Source organism: Solea senegalensis, linkage group LG13 (genome assembly GCF_019176455.1).
Source record: "Solea senegalensis isolate Sse05_10M linkage group LG13, IFAPA_SoseM_1, whole genome shotgun sequence".
NCBI lineage: Eukaryota > Metazoa > Chordata > Actinopteri > Pleuronectiformes > Soleidae > Solea > Solea senegalensis.
The window spans coordinates 1,224,814-1,247,629 of record NC_058033.1 but is presented as its reverse complement, the minus strand read 5'-3'; the positions used below and the strand labels follow the sequence as shown (position 1 = coordinate 1,247,629).

The 22,816-nt window shown below is 38.0% G+C and overlaps 2 protein-coding genes across 3 annotated transcripts; both read right to left on the bottom strand.

Annotated features, from left to right (window-relative positions):
* Positions 1-206: 206 nt before the first annotated feature.
* stag2a (stromal antigen 2a) lies at positions 207-15,243 on the bottom strand. 2 transcript variants are annotated; one of them, XM_044041901.1, is made up of 34 exons: positions 15,029-15,243; positions 12,338-12,463; positions 12,130-12,208; positions 11,828-11,986; positions 11,521-11,617; positions 11,363-11,439; positions 11,068-11,272; positions 10,831-10,982; positions 10,558-10,631; positions 10,189-10,312; positions 9,412-9,510; positions 9,201-9,280; positions 8,756-8,863; positions 8,452-8,560; positions 8,211-8,328; positions 7,967-8,070; positions 7,403-7,495; positions 7,216-7,305; positions 6,927-7,130; positions 6,735-6,805; positions 6,452-6,539; positions 6,258-6,338; positions 6,075-6,167; positions 5,553-5,727; positions 5,330-5,469; positions 5,142-5,243; positions 4,745-4,893; positions 4,508-4,636; positions 4,204-4,412; positions 3,834-4,074; positions 3,498-3,608; positions 3,284-3,410; positions 2,602-2,679; positions 207-2,260 (listed from the first exon to the last, which is right to left on the bottom strand). In XM_044041901.1, the coding sequence occupies exons 2-34, from the start codon at positions 12,379-12,381 to the stop codon at positions 2,237-2,239; spliced, it is 3,834 nt and encodes a 1,277-aa protein (XP_043897836.1). In that variant the 5' UTR covers positions 12,382-12,463; positions 15,029-15,243; the 3' UTR covers positions 207-2,236. The 2 variants fall into 2 exon arrangements, with proteins under 2 accessions (XP_043897836.1, XP_043897837.1); XM_044041902.1 differs by having other exon boundaries at positions 3,834-4,071.
* A 1,493-nt stretch (positions 15,244-16,736) lies between these two features.
* Positions 16,737-22,290, bottom strand: epd (ependymin). Its single transcript, XM_044041903.1, has 7 exons — positions 22,132-22,290; positions 18,507-18,583; positions 18,385-18,416; positions 18,147-18,290; positions 17,883-18,069; positions 17,716-17,797; positions 16,737-17,222 (listed from the first exon to the last, which is right to left on the bottom strand). Exons 2-7 carry the CDS (start codon positions 18,577-18,579, stop codon positions 17,096-17,098), a joined length of 645 nt encoding a protein of 214 aa, XP_043897838.1. The 5' UTR covers positions 18,580-18,583; positions 22,132-22,290; the 3' UTR covers positions 16,737-17,095.
* Positions 22,291-22,816: the final 526 nt, after the last annotated feature.

Sequence of the window (22,816 nt, the reverse complement as noted above, 5' to 3'; positions counted from 1 at the left end):
AGGTTGAAAGAGATCCCCATTCGGCGATGTCAAAGTACGATATGACAGCACAATTTAAATCACCACCTTTGAATAAATACCACAGCTATGAATAAATACCACAGCTATGTCGTCATATTAAAACAAAAGTAGAGGCACCTCATTTACCTGTGTATCGTTCAAACATTAAGTTAGGAAGGAATGAATTGACAACCATGTTCTTAAAATCATTTGGTGACAGATGGTTTATTCTTTCATGATACACCTCCAGACAAACACATATCTTAGAAGGATGCAAAGGGCACTTTGTAAATAGAACACAAACACAAATTTAATATAGACATATATTTAAATATGTGTTAACATACAGACATATGCACATTTTCAGCAGTTCAATGCAAAAAAAACCCAGAAACGATTTATAATCAAATGATCACAGGTCAAATTTTAAGACATGTTTCTTTTCACCTGCCTCACATGGTAAGTATGTATGTGATAATGTTTACGACCATGTAACCACTTTATCAAGGTGATTGTGAGATTGTGTAGGGATTACAAACTGCAACATGGATACAATCTTTTTCATAAAATCCCAATCTGCCAACCAGGCCAACGCACAGGTAAAGAAATATCGCAACAATCTGCACAAAACAAACAAACAAACAAACAAAAAACTGACTGTATCCATACTTGCAATTGGTAGAAGAACTCTGAAAAGTTACATTTCTTAAACTTTTCCTAGAATTTCAATCAATCACAAACTGCAAATATAAAATGAGCACCGATTCACAATATATTACACATTTGTATCTGTATCATATGCAATTCTATTTTACTGAATAACTCTATTACGTCTTAATTTATAATAATCCTTTAACTCTTAAACACACACACACACACACACAGTGGTACACCAATTAATTGGTTTTTTGACATAATCTTTTCTACACACTAGAAAACAAGGGGGGAAAACTTAAATGGAACACTTCACAACCTCATCTATTTTCAAACCCTTTCTTTAAAAGACTGCAATTATGGAATATCTGTGTTAGTGGATATTTGATAATATACAGTGAAGAAAAATATTCAAGATATAGGAGATTACATGTTTGAAGATGAGATCAAATTTCATGTACGACATTGTGAATGTCTATTATTAAAAAATAACTTTACATGCAATTATCAATTTGTCAAATTACTACATTTGAGCAATTGCAGTAAGCAATTACTTTTTCATCCATCCATTAGAGATGAAAAGAAAATACAAACAGATGGCCATATTTAAAACACAATAATTTTCATTTAAAACCATTATTTCAGCATCTGTGTGAAATAACATGATTAGAAACCATTCATTTACATTTGATTGTCATTACAAAATATCTATAAATCAAAGTCATCTACAAGGTATAAAAGCAGAGCACATACATTTCTAAAAAATACCATCACAAAGAAATCTGAAAATGCCATATATCATTTGTGGCAAGGCCTTTGAACAGTATGAGACATCAGTTCACATTATACTTTACTGTGTACATGTTTCAATATATGGCTACATGCCATGCGGAAATCTATAGTTTAAAAATACATCAAGTGAACACTATTTCATTAACAGCTTTACAATGTAATGCAGTCAAATTTAAAAGCCCTGCAATTGATGCTGATTTCTGAAGCTTACACTGTTGTCTTACAAAGATTTCTGTTTAGACTGTGTAACAGAGGCATTGATTTGAGTCGAAGACGATTTTTTTCTTTAAATATGGCTGTTGAATTACCAGAGATGAATTACCAACCATCTGACAAAGTGCAATGTTTTTAGTGAATGCTAAAAGCTTCATAAAGGTAGTATTATTTTTGCAGGGATATTTGATTTCCATCTATTGGTGGTCATAAAACTGTGTTCACCTCACCTATATATTGGCCAGTATGTATGTACATCACACATTTTTTGTCAGCTGAATAAAAATATTTAAGGTACAAATTGTTAATCTGATTTTCAGTCACCTGCGACATAGTGTCTGTACTGGCACAAACAGCCTCACCTTAGTTAAAGCTAACATCAAGTTATTTTTAGAGCAACTGAAAAAAAAAACCTGTGATTGAAGTGTGGTGTGTGAAAATATCAGAATAAAATTAAAATTCAAGCTCTCCCTCAAAGTGTTGGCAAATTGTTATCGAGGCAAACATTGGTGTCTCACAAAACCATTCATAATAGTCCATTCTGCTCAGCTCTTATTTTTCTCGATCCTATCTTGTTTCAGTACATCGAAACATTGAGAACCTAAGAACAAAGACAAAGAAAACCCATGCTTGGTAAAAGATAACAAAATGTCTTCAAGTCTTTAATCAGGTCGACCAACTCGAGTCAGGTACTTCAGTTAAACTACTTGTGATGATGCATCAATTAAACTGCCATCTGATCTGATTGAATGATTTCTTTGTTTTATGGAGCAAAGAATTTAGATTATTTTAAAATTTAAAAATTCAAATTGATTATCATCAATTAATTAATAACGGATTAATCATTGTAGCCCTACTCAAGATACCAGACTTAAAGGCGAATGAACAACAAAGACTACCCACAGCTTCTCTACAATGACAAAAAATAAAAAAATGTCTTACCGAATCATCCATGATGGAAGAAGGATCAAAGTAATCTGGCTTTAGTTCCGTTCTTTCTCTGCGATTCTTTGACGCCGGCTGAAAAACAAATGCTCAATGTGAATAAGGTGGAAACTTGCAAGTTCATGACATTTGTAATATTTTAGTGGGATTCCTGCAAACAATCCAACTACATTTTTTAAATTCTTCCTATTCCACCAGGCTGGTGACTAGTTCCTAAATTTAATTTGTAAATTGAAGTGGCTTAACAATGTGGTATCGAAGCAGTCGTAGACACAGTAGTCACAGAGTGACACAACACATTGCAGCATATCAGGCACTGGTGCTCTTAAAGGGACATGGCACCTGTTCAGTCTTAATACAAGGTGACATCATGTGCGGTTGTAATGTATCTTGTCTTCCTCTGCAATAGGCTCTTTAATTCTGTGGCATTACATTACTGCGTTGACCACTACAGCCCTCATGAATGTATTCAGATTGTGGATATATTTTCTACTGTCAAAATGTTCAACTCTTTTCTAAACATTTAGACATTCAATTAGAAACTTGAACTGGACTGAACATATCATTTCAAGTTGTCATGCATACCAATTCAATACAGCATGCGAGAGTAACTTCAGTTTACGCAGAGGGCAATGGCAATTTCTTTTTTGGTTAATTTTGGTTAACATTTTTGAATTACCAAATCGATGTCCATTGTGTCAAAATCCATGCCCTCATTGATGTCCTCTAAGCGGTCTTCGGATGACATCATCACATCCTCCACTATTGGCTCCTCATCATCCTCCATGAGTCCAGAGCCTCTACGACTGCGGAGAACAAATACAGATTTTTACTATTTCACAAACTGGTGAGACATTAAACTAAAAATGCTAAACTCCCAAGTGCTGTCTTACATTGCTTGCTGCATGTGATTCCTCATCTTAGTATACTGCATATTAACTCGCTCTTGCTGCTGACGGGCCTCAGCTTGTTGCCTTTGTGTCAACATCCACGTAACCTGTGTGCTGTGAGACAGTGTCCAGTATTTCATAGAGTCAACAGAGTTTAACATAAATAGCACAAGATATTGTTAACAGCAACATTTGCAAACACCAGTTTCAGTGTAAAGATAAAGTACAGTTGGTTCAGAGAGTATTTTATCAATTTAAAATAAGATAAACAGCACAATAATTGGTAAAATGTGAAGTTGTTTCTGAAGCCAATGTATGTATGCAGAGGTTTTTGTTTACTTGTAATCAATGGCAGCCTGGTGGTGCTGGTGTGACTGCTGCTGGGGAGGCACAGGCTGATGGGGATGCTGATCTGTTGGCATGGTGTATGCAGTTGTGTAGCTGTCGTCTGGCCTCATCTTCTTTGGATCCCTCAGTACAGTCGAGGTGAGGTGGGGAGAAGGCATCATCACTGGCGTCTGCACGTTCTGCTCCCGGTTCATCCACATCCCATCACTACTGCTGCAGCTGTTCTCTTCTGCTGGAGTAAGTCATCACCAAATTGGATATTACAGAATACATGCTGGGACATGGTGGTGGCAAATAATGTATGAGAACCGGCCCTTTGGAGAAGCAGAGTTTTTTACTATCAGAAACACAGAGAACTTACCTTCAGGAGGTTTCCTTTTGCTAGCTGTGGCTGGCTTGGACTTTTTACTCCTCATGGTGGACCCCCGACTGCTGATGCCACTAATAACAGACATGGTGTCATCATCTCCACCTGCCTGCAGGGAGTTCCTGTAGGAGATGAGGGGCAACCAGCAATCCTCTCTTTGCAGAGACATCTGAAACGTCATGAATCGCTCCAGGTACATGTGACTGCAGAAATCAGAATGACAAAATTTAAACACAACCTTGAGAGCCATTTGCCAGCTCTGTGCTCATCACAAACACAAACAACAGCACAGACGTACACTGTTCGCTTGTCCTGTCGAAGTAGTTTGCTCGAGAATTCACTCAAGACATCCAAAAATGCTAGATGAAGTGGTGGACTCCCCTCTCCTTGGGGACTTGGTTCTTTAAATGCAAACTCAATCCCATCCCTAGAACAAACACAAGGGCAATAAAGAAAGAACAGATTCATCATTGTGAGAATTGAGTTACATGCAAGTCTCAGGGTCACAAAATCTTTGATCAGGACTGATACTTACTTATGTAACATGGCAATAGCCTCCCTGGTCTTCATCTGATCCAAACCAAAAGTTAACGAGAAGCGTCGGGCAAGCTCTTTAATGCCACAGAAGGCTGATGATGAGCGGTCGATATTGAAGCCAAGTTCAGACAACATCTCATTAAATAACTACAAAAAAAACAAAAACATTATTTACAGGTGCTTTCACACTCAACAGGTCTTCATCTTAAATCATTGGAAATCTATACTATCTCAAGAAAGCCATAGCCTACTTTATAAATCTATACATTTATTAGGTCCAACTCAAGATCAACTCTGAAAGAGCAGCAAAGGGCTAATAATCCACATTTCCTAAAATACAACAATACACAGGTTATTTTTACAAATGGAAGTCTCCAAAGGGCCAAGAATCTTACCTTTTGAAGGCTGAGTATGAGTGTTTTTGCATATTGGATTTTGTCAATTTGTCGTGTTTTGCTCATTGTTTCTTTGATGATATCACCATAATCGTTGTAATACTAAGGAGAAAGGGATGAAGTACTGTTAACAAAAGGTGAAGGGATGGAGCCACTCTACAATTAGTTCACAAGGGCTAAAAACCTACCCTCATGTACTGTTTGAAAATATCTGCTCCAGTGTTTATTTCTACAACATTGTAAACAATTAATTTGCAATAGGCAGCTAGGAGGTTCCTTCGCTTGTGCAGAGCCTCGATTTTGCTTGCTTCATCATCATGATGTCCATCTGAAAAATAAAAAATATTCCAAGCATCAAAATATTTACACGCACATGTGTAAGTGGCAGTGCCACGGGAGTGCATGACTGACCTGTGCTGTTGTTGTCGTCATCCTGATCAATGAACACTTGATCAAGGATAAAGTTGAGCAGCTCTGCCTGCAAAGAAGAGTCTGGTGTATAGACCAGTGTCTCAAGTTGTTCCCGGCCTGAAGACATGATTTGGTGACTGAAGATCAGTAGCAGGTCACATAGTATGGTGAAGGCCTGGAATAAACACAATACCTCAGCATTATGTGGAAAAAGAACTCCCTCTTATGGACCCCCATTAAGTCAGCAAACTTTTGTGTTCCCTATGCAATACTTTTGCATTCTCTCACAATAACTTTTGTGTTCCCTCCCCAGCCTTCAGGCAGCCCTGCCTGGCACTTGGTCCCCGGTGCTCCCAGGCTCTCCCTGGGCCTTGGGCGGCTTGGCACTTGCCCCCACCAGGCCAGCATTCATACTCTAACCAGAGCTGGAGTTTTACTTGTGCAAAAGTATTGTGAGGCAAACGCAAAAGTTCACTCTAAAAGATTTCCCAACCTGACCCTATGAGGGCTCCATATACCCACCTGCTCCTTGACTGCTGTGTTGACACTGTTTAGATAACGCTGACACATTAATGAGTAGGCTCTCATCTGCTTCCTCAAGGTCACCGTATCTCCCTGTAAAAAGCAAATGTTTAGTCCCACTTTCAAAAAAAACAACAGCAACAAAAGGACTTTATTGGTTCAGGACCAATAATACGTAAATACCTTTAAAGAACTGCCCTCTGAAACCTTTGCTAGATGCCACAGGATGACGTAATGTGTGCACTGCATTGCTTGAACCACAATCTGGGGAGGGGGAAAAAACAAGCAAATCATATGAGTTGATGTTCCACTAAGTGAACAATGAAAATCAGTGGCGTTACAGTTTAGAGAGGACTCTATAGTTGGATCTTTGATACCTGTTCAGGCATATCCCCATTCTGCAGACCTGTATTGAGAAGTCTGTAGTTGCTGGTGAAGAGATCCCACTTGGAAAGGTCATGTGCACTGTAGGGGGCAAGAAAATGGAAATAAATATGCTGCAGAATGGTTACATTAAAAATGTAGGTGTTAAATATGGTGTTTTAGGCATTGACGGACCTACATGCACTCACAGCACTTTCTAGCTATTATCCTGTTTTTCACACCTTATCATATCACAAAAATTACTATTGCAATCATGAGCAATCATCAAGGGTTTACTTGTGGAAAGCACTGATCTTCTTGATTGTAGATAAAACCTGGTAGACGTCATCATCATCTGGTTCTTCACCCTAATAAATAAGAGACCGAGAAAAGATCCAACCTGTAAAATACTGGACTTTTGCCATTGGTTTTGCTTCTGTCCACATTCTTTCACACCATACATGCAAAGAACCAACTCAGTACACCCACTTCTTGCAGGAAGTCTTCCAGGAGCCTATTGAACTTGTCTACAAGCTCATCGAGAAGCTGGGAGCGGGCAATGTCCACACGGTTGTAGATGGTGAACTCCTCGTTACAGAGATAATGGTAGGTGGTAGAGCAGGCCTCCAGGACTTCAGAGTCAGTGTGCTTATCCACTACTTCCCAGATTTGCCGCAACAAGGCATCCAAATGCTTGAATGGAAAATACAATTGCTTCAGTGGCACTGAATGCAAATTTGAGTTGCAAGATTAAGAGCAAGTGTAAAAACTGACAAACCTTTTCTAACCGACCAGTTGTGTAGATGTCAAGATCAAAGTACTTTGGTATTTGTAGCAAATTGGTCACCTTATCAATATCGACACAGTACTATGACAAAAACAGAGAGGCATAGTTGGGTTGAATGGATGGTTACCAATTATGTTTTCAAGAATATACACACAGTTAACTCAATGCAAGTATTCACCTTTGCCAGTAACAGAGGCAACGCAACGGCAAACATCTCTGTGATCCGTGTCCGGTCATCCAGCTGTGTTTTCTTCTCCTTTGCAGTCAGGACCTTTTAAATACATAAAAACACAATATGTTAACAACACAGACCATATTAATATTGAAATAAATTAAAAAACTCCTAGGAAAAAATTGCGAAGCCTTGAGATTCACATTTGACTAGCACAATGTCACAGATGTCACCTCTTGCATGATACTAGCAGTCAGTAACACTCTTGTGCACTCAAATGTGCTGTGGTTTTGTCTATTTTCCTCTAGATTGATACACAATTTACAAATCTGACATCAAGTTCCATTGAGGAAGAGATTAAACTAGCAATAAAGACTTCTCAGAAAATTCATACGGATGTGATAAATTAAAGATAATGCTAAGAAAATAATGCTCGTTTTCTGCTAATAACTGCTAATTGTGTCCTACTCTCTAGACTTCATTTTTTAAACTGGAAGACTACGGTTACCAAATTAAAATCATTGAAGAAATTAATCCTCTCTATATTCAGCATAGCAACCAAGGACTCACCCTCTTTCCTGTGGCCCTGCCCACAGGAGGATGGCATTCACATGCCTGCCTAATGGCACAGAGCATGATTTCAACCAGAGCCGTCTCTTGCCGATCAGTCAGTGCTAAAAATCCCAAACACATAGAGTTACCAACAACAAAATTATCAGACTTGTGCTTAAAATAGAGGAAACATTTAAAAAAAAATAAAAAAAAATCAATTTCAATCATACTGCAGATGAAAATCTGAAACATTGTCTCTTACCTTCTTCCCCTTGCATGGGCTCATCCAGCAACAGGCTAATCATAGTCTCCCAATCCTTCAGCAGCTCTGACGCACACTCCCATAAACTGTCCACCAAGTACGCGCCATGTTCATGCAGCTGTATATTGTAAAAAACAAAATTCTTCACTTAACATATTGTTTCAAAAATAGAAGTGATCTAATCCTGTTCCCATGTTGAGCATCGGATTAACACCTCAAAGGAAAACAAAGATCTGGTTACCTCACTCTCCAAGAAGAAGAAGACAGTAGTTTTGATAAGGCTGCCATTGAGGCTCTGCCTGCCCCTCCTGGGTAACCCCTCCTCCTCTGGACCTCGATGACTAAAGAGTCTTAAATGGCAGTACAAAAACATTGTTAACATCTAATTGTTAACACTGACACTATACAACTCCAGTCAGAAATGAAAGAGTCTTAATTGTGTGTAATTATTGTGTTAAGCTGATAACTGTTACCAAAACCATTTTTGGAAAAAAGTATATTCACGTCTATTGTCCCATGAAATGCACTTTAACAGTTAGACTTACTTCTTAAAAAGAAATTCTCCTGCTGAAACAGCGATGGGCCGATGTGCTGAGTAAACCAGGTGATATACACTCTCACAATCCTCTGCAGTCAGGATCTCATCACTACTCCTGTTAGATGAGACACACACTGTTTAAGAGCAAGTGTAAACAATATGAAGATAAGTATTTAGCCATAAAGTTAAATGTAAATGGTTCGGTAGTTAAATCCTCAGAAATATTATTTTCGAATAACAGGAAAACTGCCATTTCAAACCTAGTAAGATTTAATGAAAATGACGTACATGAGCAGTATTAGACATGGATCCATGGAAATGTCTTGAATTTGTCCCAAAATATCTGAGACTCCAATTTGTGGTTAAGATTCTGTATGTTTATTGTGTTGACTTTATTGATTTAATGTCTTAATAAGACATTATGTGTCCTTTCAAGAAAAGAAATTACTTACTGTAAGACAAGTGTCAGAAGTTTAATGGCTTGCACTGCAACATCATATTCCTTATCAAGAGTCATAGACACAATGCGGTCCTGTCAATGATAATAAATTATAAATTTTATATATATATAATTTATGTGCATATATATAGAGGAAACAAGCAAAACAACCATGAATATCCCACTATTTAATAATGCTTAAGGAACTTCTTAGAAAAACTGACCTTGAAGCGACTTGTGAAGAGCTCCAGTCGAACACCAAGATCTCTGCTGTAGAAGAGGCCTTGCAGGGCAGTCAGGCACTTCAATCGCACCTCACCTTGCTGGAATCAAAGTAGAGAACAAAGCAGACTTATTTTTTATCGCTGCATTGTCCTGTGTCTGATTTTGTCTTATGTCTCGTCGTTCTATGTCTAGTATGACTGTCAGAATGGTGGTGCTAGACGGACAATAAAGTATTATTTTAAAATATTTACCACGTAAAAATGCCAAACATCCAGTTATTACTGAATGTTAAGATGAAGAAAAATTTGGGGGAGAATTACGAGATGTGTCGCTTTTCTTGTTTCTGTGTATGATGGGTTGCAAGTATCCATGATTGTATGATTTTGTGTGAGTGTGCCTAGGTGGACCAGACAGCCGATTGGTCCTGGAGAAAAGGTTCCAGATCATCCCAGCTGCAGTGGACTTCCCTTGAGCCCCTCACAGTCAGATTGCCAGGAGACACTTCATGCTTATTTTTTGCTTTCATGCTTTCATGTGCTGCTGCTGGTTTATTGGCAGTTGGGAAGAGAGAGTCTCTTGTAAATAATTGAGCACAAAAATCAGGAGGACGTGAACAGAACTAGCAAGCCTATCAGAGAATGTTATTATTCTAATAAAGCATATATACTGTATATATAGTAGATACAAAGAGCTGCTTAATGTCTATTTTAACTAAGTATTGCACCAACAGCAGCTTCAATTTGTTTTATCAACAAATTAGAAAAAAGTTAGCTCACCTTGTCATGCATCGTCCAGCCAACGTACTTCAGGTAACTGTCATTGAGGAAGGCATCACTGTACAACTTCATCCACACTCCAATCTCCTCAATACAAATAGCTCGAATTTCAGCAATAGCGTCACTGGCAAACACAAGAGAACTGATTTAGTCAGTGGGTGTACACTGTTGCAACGTGTAAACTGAACAGTTAATCTGTGTTTAAATCTACAAAATAAATAGGCAGTCATAGTGGTGCTGACATAATTTTTACACTAGATGGCACCAAATGTGAATGTTGCAAGACTCCTGTGTTGAGGCAATTCAGTGAATTCTGTTGAGGATGAACTGTACTGCATGTAGTGTAGCGAGGTATTAAGAATCACATACCGGTATCTGTGGACAAACACTCCTTTGAAAATTGCATTCATCATGTTTTCAATTTCATCTTGATTTTCTTGTAGCTGAAATGAAAACATAAAGTGGCACTTCTTAATGATTTGCATGAAAATACAATTTTCCCCCAAAATAAACCAGCAAATCCCTATTCCTATATCAACTCTAAATGATGACATCATGAAGATATGAAGACATTTAATCATATATATATATATATAGTTGCAGTATAGTTGCAAGTGTTAAACAATTTATTTGTCCTCTCACCTCTTTCCGCTTCTGTAACAGCAGCTCCAGCCTATCATTGGCCCTTTTTGCAGCAACTTTGTTCCTCTCCGCCTCGTACTGTCTCTGTGTGTTGTCCATGTTGATGCTCAGGTTCAGAGCGACGTTCACCAAAGCTGTCATCAACTTCATGGCTGGCAAAGATGACAATGTTCAGATCCACACCTCACGGAACAACAGCACAATCTACGACAGCAAGAGTGCACACTGGAAACGTACCTCCAAGTGTGCTTGTATGTCTGAACGCCCTGACCTGTGAGTCAGACAGGCCTGTGAGCAGCGAGATGACTGTGTCCATCATATACTCATCATAGATGATGCTGTACTGACACTGACGCACCAGAACCGCAATGAAGTCACAGAAACTTATTTTGAATTTCTTCCATTGTGGCCCTGACATACTTAATGGATAGTCACCACTGTCCTGTTTGATGATTAGCAGAGAGATAATAAGATTAAGGTCAATCATATCAGACCTGTTTTAAATATTTCTTTGAAACACAGGTCGCATCACCTCATCAAACTCCTCTGTCATTTTACGAATGATCTCAGAGTTCTGCATGTGGCTGAACATCTCTCCACTCACAGCACCTATGTGAAGAACCACACAATGTCAAAGCAATAAAGCACATTAAACAGCTAACGGCTACCACCTTACTGCCATACACTCACCTTTACAGCCGGAGCACTGAATGAAAAAGTTTATTAAATCCAAGAGAGCAACGTCCCTGTCATGTTTGTAGGCCTCAATCCAGTCATCAACGACAGACTAAAAGAAAAAACATCGCACGGATCATTTTATATATGCATTAAATATATTAGCATCCATCATATTACTAAAGACACACCCACAACAGTATAATCAATTTCCAAAAATATTAAATATGTGCCCTCTTGTATCAAAATCATCTTATCTTATTTTGAACAAGAAACAACAAACAAGAGAACATTTTTCACCAAACAATGCGGGTGCACTCACCTGTGTGGCACTCTTCCCCGTTTTAACCACCTCAAATAGGGTCATATTCTCCATCCCGTTCTCCTGATGATGGCCATTCATCCAGCCAAGACCAAGGCCCCTCCCTGCTCCCCCACCTTTGGCCTTCTCTCCAAGGGCCTTCCTCCCTTTCTTTCCTGCCTATTAAGAAGAAAGATGTCCGATGTTGTGTTATGGTCCAACTGTAATACATGTGTGAGTGAAAAAAAGACCCTCTCTTGTTACTGGAATCATTTGCAGTGACTTTCATCACGGGTCCAGGCTGAATAGTTTGAAAGACCTACCATGCCCTTTCCCGCCTTTGCATTTTTGCCATCAGGGTCCTCAAGGTCAGTATCTGAGGACAACTGAGCGTCTGCCTCTCTGTGAACAACACATTCATTCCAGACATCAACAATACTGCTTTTGTTCCAAAGTATGAGAAACAAACACCAAAAAAAAAAGCAATAAAGTTAAATTTGTAAAAATACATTTCTGTGATGCAATGCTTACTGAGGGAATTGAATCTCTGAGTGCAATTCCTGCCCTGCTATCATTTCTCTAACATTTTCTGGATCTGCTGAAGTGAGTGCCTCAACTGCTCTGGACACCAAGCAAGAGGTATCTCTTCAACTGCACCTGGAAAATAAGTCACATTGGACGAATTTGTTAATTTAGGACTCCACAAACATAATCAACAAAAATTACTTATCAAAGTAGATCTAGGGCACAGTTTAATCTCAATAAAGGCACAGAGTGAATGTTGTTTGTGTATCAGACAGAGCCCATCAGGTCATTAGATGCACAAGCCAGTTTGCCTACTTTACACAATAATAACCATGTGGATCACCTAAAGTCATCATAGTAATAACTATACTGATACCAAAAACTAAAACTTGAATAAGTCATGTCCCTGTGTGAAAACACAAAAAATTCCTGGACACAGGGAAAACAGTGAAGTAGTGATTTCCAGTAGATGCAAAAAAGAAAATAATGCCTTCGTAGGTGACGGGTGTTTGTCCACATAATGTGATGTGAAATTATGTGGACAAGCTCACCAGTATTTGACACACTCACTTCAATGTAACTATGTGTGTGTTTATTCTGTTATATGAAACACTTGTAAATGCTTCAAAAATGAATGATTCTAGTATTGTACACTTTGACTCTGTCACACCATCATTGTTTAGGAGAAACTGTTTGTGTTACTAGTAAAAATAATTTGAAATACTGTGTTAAAATGTCTGCAGTGAAAATAATTATCACTAATAATAATTCTGACCAATAAAGAACACTCTTCTTAGGATAACTGGGCTGATAACTGATAAACACACATATTATTTATGTATTTTATCCTCATTTAGTCTCTTCTGCAGGGAAATTTATATAATATTTTGCATAGTCATGTCACAGCAGATGTAGATATACCTTTTATTCATTGAACAAAAGAAGAAAAAAATAAAAGTTGGTGAGGGTGCAAGCATAGAAGGTAGCAGCCTATTCAGCCCACCATTTTAGTCATATCAGGGGATCTTGGCATGTTTGCTGATATTCGATAACACATCGACCAATACAGTTATAGTGCCAATACTATTGATCATCCCTAGTAAAGGGCACCAATGAGTAGAGGAGTCAATGTCGCTAAAAATGACCTGCAACAGTTATGTTCAAAAGAAAGGTAATTCAGAATGAACCAGTGCTTATTTGTATGGCACTGAATTATATGAGGGCAATGAGTGTTAATGTATTGTTTCTTTTTTGTTGCAGTTGAGCAGTGTCTATTAATTTTATTAGGTGAACTCTTGCATAAAGTGTGGGGTGTATCAGCATGGTGATATTGTTTAGTGTTAGACATGGTAGCCACACTTACAAACAATTGATGAATATTGTATATACCTTTTACGCTTGAGGGGGTTGTAAAATATAAGGGCAAAGGAAACAGATTCAGGAAATAATGACTTTTAAAAATCACATGACTGAACTGACATTCTGGCTTATACATTTCAATGTGACATTTAGCAATAAAGTTTGCACCACCTACTGCTTATCTTAGCAAACTAAATCCTAATATTTGTCTAAAGGTCCAGAGCAGAAGCAGAAGCTTACAATGCATACAAAGGAGTATGTTAATAATAATTGTTGGTGTGTACAGGCCACCATAGTTCCCTGATGCTGTTACTTTAACAACAGTGGATAAAGCATATGAACAGGCATTTTTTGCAGCAACTTATGTAACATTTTTTTCAAAATTTGCTATACAATTTAATGAAAACTATCCCTACCTTACAGATGGGCTTGAATTGACCTCTTAACCTTAAATTGAAGTCAAACTGCATGATTGTCAAATGATTTTCCCCTGACATGCACACTGGCCTTACCATTGGACAGGTTTTAATGTCACAATCTGACATCTGTAATAAAGGACCAACACTAAAAAAATGTATAATTTTTATTCTTGCTGATTAACACAAATAATTTATTAATTCCTGACTCCAAAATGTACTGCACGTAATAACACGGTAGGTGTTGCTCTGAACTTCCTGAGTCCACATATGGAAATGTATACTCCAAAACATTGCGTGACGATATTTGGATGGACACACACTGCAGTATGGCTCAAGTATTTATGGCTGGTCGTTGTTACACTACACTTTTATATGACTTCTATTATGAAATAGGTTGATCCCAGAACGTTTCAGACACGCGCAGTTGTATACTTCCGAACTACAAACAGCACCACAGATGTTTGCGAGGCTGCTGCTACTGGTTCTCTCCTCTCGTCTGCCCCTGACGTGCTGTCATTGCTACGACGGCTAAGCAGCTCAGTCTCAGGCTAACGCAAGCTCATCTTACTTTTACGTGACAATAGCCGAGGCATCGATGTAGTTATACGCAGGCACCCTTCTTGACTTCTTAATTCGCATGAGTTACGAATGTGGATCCATATTAGGGTTTTGATACCGACACAGCATCAGATTTGTTGCTAACTGGGCTAGCACAGTTGTTAGCTGGCTAACCAGACCACAACTTAACACAAGCTGAAAGCGTGGGTCGTCCTTAACATTCATGTCGGTTATAATTTACAATTTTGACACGGATTTCGGCCAACAGTGATGTCAAATTGGTAATTAAGCTAACTAGCAGCAGCATTACTGTCAAACTCATTGGATGTTAACATTTGCTATCCGCCATTTTACAACTTACCTTGTTTTAAATCAAAGAGGGACTAAAACCGCAAAATCCCAACGTGTCGGACTATACAGAGAGGCTGCTTTCGTTAATTTACTGCACTAAATGTCATTTTCCATTTCTCAAAAACTATACTTTTAATTGCCAACTGACGTTAGAGGGCTCCTTAGTGGCTAACATAGCAAGGTACACTTTGTATTTGCGTTGTTAATGCAGCGCACACACACCACCTGTCGGTGACACTGCGAACTGCCGGTAAAAGGCCATATCCTGTCAGTCAGTGCTGCTGGTCACTGTTGAAAACATCCACGCATGGCATTTCGCTGTATGTCTGTGTGAGTGACCCGCATCTACCTGAATCACACATTTAACTTCATACTGCACATGTGGATCAAGCGCTCTGTGTAAAAAGCAAAGGACATCCTGAAAGACACCAACCACCCACCTTGCTCTCTGCAAACACTCAACCTGAGACAAAGCACATGCCACTATTTAAAACATTAACAGCTTTATTTCAGCCACAGTCAGGCAAAAGCACCAAAAGAAACGTTGTACCCTATAGAAGAATACCGACCTCTTCCTCACCTCCAGTGTTAACTAAGTGTACAAGAAAAAAAGAACTAAAGGTAGCCTAGTAATAGTACACGTTTACAGTGGTTCCTTATGATAATCATGATAAACAGAATACAACAAAAATATATAACAAATTAAACTAGAAAAGGCAATTTTGAAGAAATTGCAGTGGGATTGCTGTCGAATTCACAAGCTGAAGCTACGCTAAATTGCTGGTTTGACTGCAGAATAAGCTGAAGCTACGCTGCGTTGCTGGCATGAACCAGTTTCAGTTGTATGAATAGTTTGAAAAATACACAAATTTGTAATGACAAAGAAGTTGAAGTGATATGAATATGTTGAAAAACATTGAGTACTAAGACGTGTGTGCGTGTTCCCTTGTTTACTCTAATTAGCTGATGTGACTCAGGTGTGTGTGTGCATGTCTGGCACCTGCTGAGTTACAGTTACATTACAATACAGAGAAAACAGCCCTGATGACCGTCCAAACAACCCACTGTTAAAAAAAAAGAAATGTAGGTCCTATTATTAAAAAAACAACATCATTGTGAACGTCCTGAGGACTTTCTGAACAACATGGTGTATACCTTTAAAAATGTGGCCACAGGAGCAAAAGAAAAAATTGACATGCAGACTACAATAGATACTTAATAGGAGATATACTTTTGCTGGTACTGAGCCTTATTGAGCTGTTTGTGACAGTTTAATGCATGTATAAATGTAAACTAAAAACTAATCTTAAAGATTTTAAAGATGCAAAAAATCATGGATTAGATGTGACCTTGTTTTGTTGAGGACCTAAAACATATATATATCCATATCTATCTATCCATCTATATCGATATATATATAATTATCCCAAAGGTTTGTGGTCATTTTCAGCTATGTGTAAATAGAAAAGATAAGAATAAAAATAAATAGGTTAAAAGTTCTACAAGGCCTATTTCTTTCCACTCAGGAAGATAAATTCATTGAATCACCAATACTGATATAAATGTCATGCACTGACAATGATTCAGTCCTGATTTTTAGAAAAGATTACACTGACTTTGACATTGTATTCAGGTAAATCATAATTGTCATGGTGTTTAAAGGTAATCGGTATGGTAGGTAAGGTGTGAAGTGAAAAAGGAAACTCTTTGCACAGAAATAATCTCAAGAGAACGACTGCTCTTTGCACCTTTGACAGCTTTGACATTTTATTTTTCATTAATCATTTTTCATAGGTTTTTGTAAGCAGTGCCAACTGGAAAAGCCACCAACTGTTAGTAATTACAACTTCATCTACAATCCATGTTGTTGTATTTTCCTTTACATTGAAATGCATGTATACAATGTGATCCATTCAAAGCCATATCTTCACAGGGCAGTAGAAGTTGTGATAAGATGCGATGCATTGCAGTGTCACATGAAAATCTTGAGTTACGAGTGAAAAGGAGAGAAAGGTCTAAAGTTCTGGCAGGCCACGCTTAGATAAGGTTTTTGTTTTTTCTGCTGAGGAGGCTGCATCTACATGAACTCATTGAAGAAACTGTTTACTGTCCCTTCAGGTGTTTCTTCCACTGGCAGTCCCTGGCAAAAGGAGGGGATCGTCAAGAGATCGGGATCCTTGATCTCTGTTTCAATGTCGAGGTGGCTGTGAGAAAGAGATCAATATTTATGGTCAGTATAATCACTTTTGCAAATAATAGACATAAACACCGTACGTCAAAATTCACACACACATTTTCTCTTTGATCTCTACTCTCTATTATAATCTCTTTTTACTTCTTTTTCCTGACTAAAGGAAACAAACACACTGGCGATGAAACAAATGTAACCCAAATCGGTATCACAGAGTAACTCACTGTGGCCAATGTGTAAATGTGTGATATATAATAAAATGAAAAATGACTGAAACGACTGTCCATTATGTCAAAGAAGAAACCTGAAATGTAGATGAAATAAGTTTATTTTGGCAGAAAGCAATCACCTGATTGTATGGAATGTTATATTTTTATCAGGGATGTGGCCATTTTGGATCACAGTGATTTTACAAGAGCCCACAATGGACAACTTCTTTTGGGTTTTGATTAGAGCTGCAACTATGAATGGATTATTGATCGGTAACTAAATGAATCGCCAACTACCTGAATAACAGTGTTGTTGACCCAGAGAAGTAGAATGTGCTGAAAGGCAAACATCCCATGGTTTCACTCATGGAGTAGAAGCCTGAAAAATTAAAAGGCAGATGTCAGCACACACACACACACACTTTCACATATATACACTTAATTCTTCTCAGAATATCGCCCACCTTTTGTGCCCGTCTCTGTTCCCACCCATACATTGATTTTTATTCCCTCTCCTTCAATGGATGCACTTCCAGCATGTACTGTAGTCAGAAACTTGGCATCGTCAGGAATGTCCAGAGAATTCATGGTGGAGTGCAATGCCTTTTTCTCACAACTCTGGTTTTTGCTGTCAATCTCGTATAATATTTCCTGCCAGATGTAAACAGAGATTGAAGCAACAAGACAGAAAATAGTTGTGACATTTATTTCAACAAGGCGCCACTTACCTCTTCAAAAAACACCAGCAGGTCCAAACTCAGTGAGGTGTTAAAGGTGGTGGGTGTGGTCTCGTTTGATCTGAACCGTAGTTTCTTGCCCATTGAATCATAAACGAATGTACCATATGTTTTCACATCGCCCTTCATGGACAGCTGGTGTCATTCAGCAACATATATTCAGACAGAAAGAGAGATTATTTCACTATATTTTCAATAGTGCAACAAAAAGTGAAAGTGTTTTACTCACCACACTCATGATTCCTGTCATATTAGGTGGATCTGAAAGACAGCAGTCAGTTAAAGCTTTAATAAGTTCGTACAACCATCACATTTTCTCCACTTCTGACTAATGAAACTACAGATTCTTACGACAAGAATGTTGCTCTGCATGGGTGGAAGCAGTCAAGCATATGAGGACGAAGAGCGATACAGCCGCATACATTTTCCTGGTCCAGAGAGAGACACAAAATATTATGAGATGGCAAAACAAAACCTTCAGTGCATCTAATCTTCTGTTGAAATTATCGCTGCTTTTATAGTGCCTGGTGCAGTGAGTAAGACTTGCGCAAAAAGACCTACCATGACAGAGCACAAGACTTCAAACATCAAGCTGTGTAAACACGTTAGCCTCTGTCCTGGCGGGTGGTGACTTCAGATTTCTGTTATGCTTGCTTTTTTTGTTGTGATTGTCCAGCTGTCCTCAGATGTTTTTGTGCAATGTTTCAAGATGTTCCACACGGGTTCATAGGAGGTGAAGTGGGGACAATTACTCACTGTATGCATTAGATCTGTACAATTACGGGACAATTACTCACTGTATGCATTAGATCTGTAGTTAACATTGGCAGAATTAGATATGTGTTTAAATAGGGATGGGACCATACCACTTTTTTGTGTCCAATACCAATATCGATATCAAAAACTCAACTATCTACCAATACTGATATTAATCCGATATAGTCATTTGTGCTGAGTCATTTTAAAGGTACAATTCTCCAACTGTGTGGCAAGTATTGTTCTCCTAAAAAGAATAAATAAACAGCCCAAACATGACTCAGCTGAAATCGTTTTGCTGATTTTTATTTACATTTTTGCAGTCTGTGCATAGCGAAGCATGTGATATATAGGATTTTTGGATTGTATCCGGTTCTACATTTGTATCTGTCCGATATCCGGTCCAGTAATTTTGACCAGTGTCGGACCGATACTGATATCATGTGAATTATGTTGTGTCCTTTTTGCACTACACAAGAAAGAACCCCAACCTTGTTAAAAAAAGAACTAGGTAACTTTTATTTTTTAAAATTTAAAATGTTACTTTAACTTGAATACATTTTTAGACCAGTACCTTTAATGTTGTGGTAAAATAGTGGTACTTTTACTTGAGTAGAATATTTCAGACGATTCTTGGCCTTTTACTACAGAGTTACATGTATATCTGGAGAATGAACTTGACATTTCTAAATGTCACATTATAGCTGGGCTGACGAAAGAAAGAAAGAAAGATTATATGGCTAATGTCTCCAGATGTAACAGGACTGACACTTTTTTACCTCCCTCGCTCCTTCAGTCATGATCTGATATTTTCTTTGGTAAAAGTGATCCAAACCAAACAAAAAGCCTGGGTTGTTTATATCTGCTCATCTGCATGAATTTGCTTCGAAGCATGCTGTTGTCACAACTGCACTTTGTGCAGCTGCCTTTTGTTCTTCTGCACTGTCTGTAACATATTCTATCACATGAAATTGTGTATTCAAGGCTACACATTATGTGGACAAAAAAAAAACACATAATCAAGTAATTTACCGTAAGCAAGAAAAGGAGATTAGAAACTGCAGATCTCAAAATGGGAAGGAAATGCATAACAAAACTATAGGGGATGTATGAAACCGCAAATGAATGAGACAAAAAAAATTGTCTGAGAGTGAAGGTCTGACTGTCATATGGGGAATTTATTGTTATGAGGGAACCACGGAGAAGGTTTTAAAAATGAGGGAAGCCCTTCTCTTGATATTAGAGTACTTTCTGACAGGAAGTCAGCTTGTTTATGAACTGTGTCTCACCCACAGGTTATTCTCTCACTTTTAGTTTTCACGTTCTTATTTTATCCAGTCAAACTAAATATACAAATTGGCGCCGATCTATATATATTTACTTATAATGCATCTACCTTTTTGTAAATGGTAGCATCTTAGTATTAACAAATATTAAGTTAGTTATTAGGCAGACATACACACAAGGAAAAGGATATATTATTATATTTTTACAATTACATTATTGGTAACAGTAAAAAAGAAAAAATGGAAACTTGAGGTCCAGCACTATGTGAAGAAAACAATACACAATAGGTACACAGTAATAATGACAGCTGTCTTACACAATGTAAATGGGAAAATAAAAATAATAATAAATAATAATTGAGTAAAGAAGGAGGAGCAGACAAAGTAGAGCCGGGAAGGCGAAAAAACCCTAACTCCAATATTTTCACCCTTGTTTTTCTCTAGGCGAATGGTAAAGGTAATTTTTTCAAAAGAATGTATAAAGTTACAATAAATAACAAGCAACACAAACAACAAAGAAGAAAATTACATATAATATCTTATCTTTACATCTTTATTCATTGACGTACATAAAATTGTATAATGTTTTAATAACTATTGTACGACTAATTGAATTTAGTCATAAACGTCCTGGTGTAATCAAGTTATCTGTCAGTAATAAACTTGAAGTCTCTTAGAGGCTTTGAACTTTGAACCCTCGTAAACAAGTAACCGTGGTAACCTATGGCCTCCGCTGTGCATAAATGCAGTACTAAGAAAAAGTACAGCAGACTTTATGCTGTCAAGTAAAAACCTACTGTATCACCACCACTATGGCAAAGTGAAACTGGCGCACCACAAAGAGGCTGGTTGAAACCACCAGTGTGGTCAGTGTTTCTAGTGAGAAGAAACTTTTAGATATTTTGAAACTGATTATAAGCTCAGCTCAGGAAATTTCACAAAAAACTTTGTCAAAGACACACTTTTTTGACACTATCATGGTCTGTTGAATTGAGAATAACAAGTCTCTTCACACCATGACTCTAAAGTGAGTGTGTGTGTGTCTCACATGGAATCACTTTTGATTTACTTAAAAAGATGACTATTGCAAAAAGATCCCTCATTGGATTTAAGTATTACATAAAATGAAGGGGCTTTTCTTAACTGTTGTTGCTGTCGTCCAGCTGTGATCTCCTGTAAAACGTTGCTGCTTTGGTGACTTTAGTGACTATTTTATTGCTGCTGTGGTAATGTGATATATAAAATATTTATGTTAAATTCAGTATATTTAGTGTTTTTTGAATTGACAGGTTTATGCTGGTCTTTATTCTAACTTTATTCTGTGAGTGAGTCTCAGAATCACTGTATCGTCATCTTTATAAAATTGTATTGTAGTGTAGTTGTGTGTCCTCCTTTTTGTTGATAACTTAATTAGTGCTGTCAAGCGATTAAAAAAATTGAGGGATTAATTCATTATGATCTGTAATTAATTCATCCCTTTTTTAAATCTCACCTAAAAATTGCTGAGAAAAGCCCTTAACTCGATGTATTTCTATTTAAATTCATTATTACGGCAGCTCAAAGGAATGATACATAACAAACAGTAGCTCTATAAAGTCTTTAATTGTTTTAACAAACTTGAACAGATGCAGCCATTTAAATTCCGCTGTTCTTTTGTCAAACTCCAAATAATTAGAAAATACAAATAAAATAAAACAACAGGTCCATATAGACCATTTCATAGTATACACACATTCCAAGCCTAGTAGCCCGTTGACTAGTTCCACTTCTACTTGTACTAACATAAATATAAAACTTCGCTATGGCTCGCTAAATTGCTAAAGTCTTCGCTGCTAACGTTAGCTGTGGCTGCTTTGCATTGACGTGCTAGGCTAAACTTGAGCTGCTTCGGTGGTAAGCACACTCCTTCTTACACAGAGAGCATATCCCTTTACCTTTATTAATGGTGCCGTTCATTGGGCCGAGAACTCGCACACGCTCCTCCATTTTCACGTCTCCTCTCTGTTATCACCCTCCAAACAGGTGCCGGTTTGAGTCCCCACCAGGTCACAAACGGCGGGGACACTCCTGAGCAAGGTACGCCCAACCGCCATTGCTCCCAGTGCCCACTGCTCCTAATTCAAGGAAGGTTCCTAGAAGAGAATGGGTTAAATGCAGAAGAATTTACCTAACGGGATTAATAAAGTACAGAAAAAGTCAGAAAAGGTTTTTTTTTAATCGCTTTACATACAATTTAAAATGCAGTTGCTACCACAGTGCAAATAGGCACATCTTGAATGGCAGTGCACATACAAGAATTCCAAAATGTCACCATTTAGTAGATTAAAGGCTTGTGTTTTTGTTTGATACTCAACAGAATGCCCCTCACTTGTCATTCTGTTGAAAGTTGGGCGCCTTCTCCTTTTGCACATGTTTGGATTTGTCTCGTGAATCGTAAACATATTCTGATTAAACTTTTTTTCAGGAGACAACTGAACGGGCAGCCGACGGCCAAGAGGAAAGGAATTGAGCTTGCAACTGGAAGGTCACTGGTCCAATCCTGGGATGGGTAAAGGGCTGGGGTGCCCATGAGCAAGGCACCCAGTCTCCCATTGCTCCCTGGGCGCAGATAAGTGCTGC

Bases quoted from the DNA above. Each gene is read 5' to 3' on its own strand.
- stag2a (XM_044041901.1), bottom strand. From the start codon at position 12,381: ATGATAGCAGGGCAGGAATTGCACTCAGAGATTCAATTCCCTCA. The intron at 8,864-9,200 runs GTAAGTAATTTC...CTCATCTAACAG, and splicing joins CTTCTGACACTTGTCTTACA to GAGTAGTGATGAGATCCTGA. The intron at 7,496-7,966 runs GTGAGTCCTTGG...TGTATTTAAAAG, and splicing joins GCAGGGCCACAGGAAAGAGG to GTCCTGACTGCAAAGGAGAA.
- epd (XM_044041903.1), bottom strand. From the start codon at position 18,579: ATGTATGCGGCTGTATCGCTCTTCGTCCTCATATGCTTGACTGCTTCC. The intron at 18,417-18,506 runs GTAAGAATCTGT...GCTGTCTTTCAG, and splicing joins TGCAGAGCAACATTCTTGTC to ATCCACCTAATATGACAGGA. The intron at 17,798-17,882 runs GTGGGCGATATT...TTAATTTTTCAG, and splicing joins AACAGAGACGGGCACAAAAG to GCTTCTACTCCATGAGTGAA.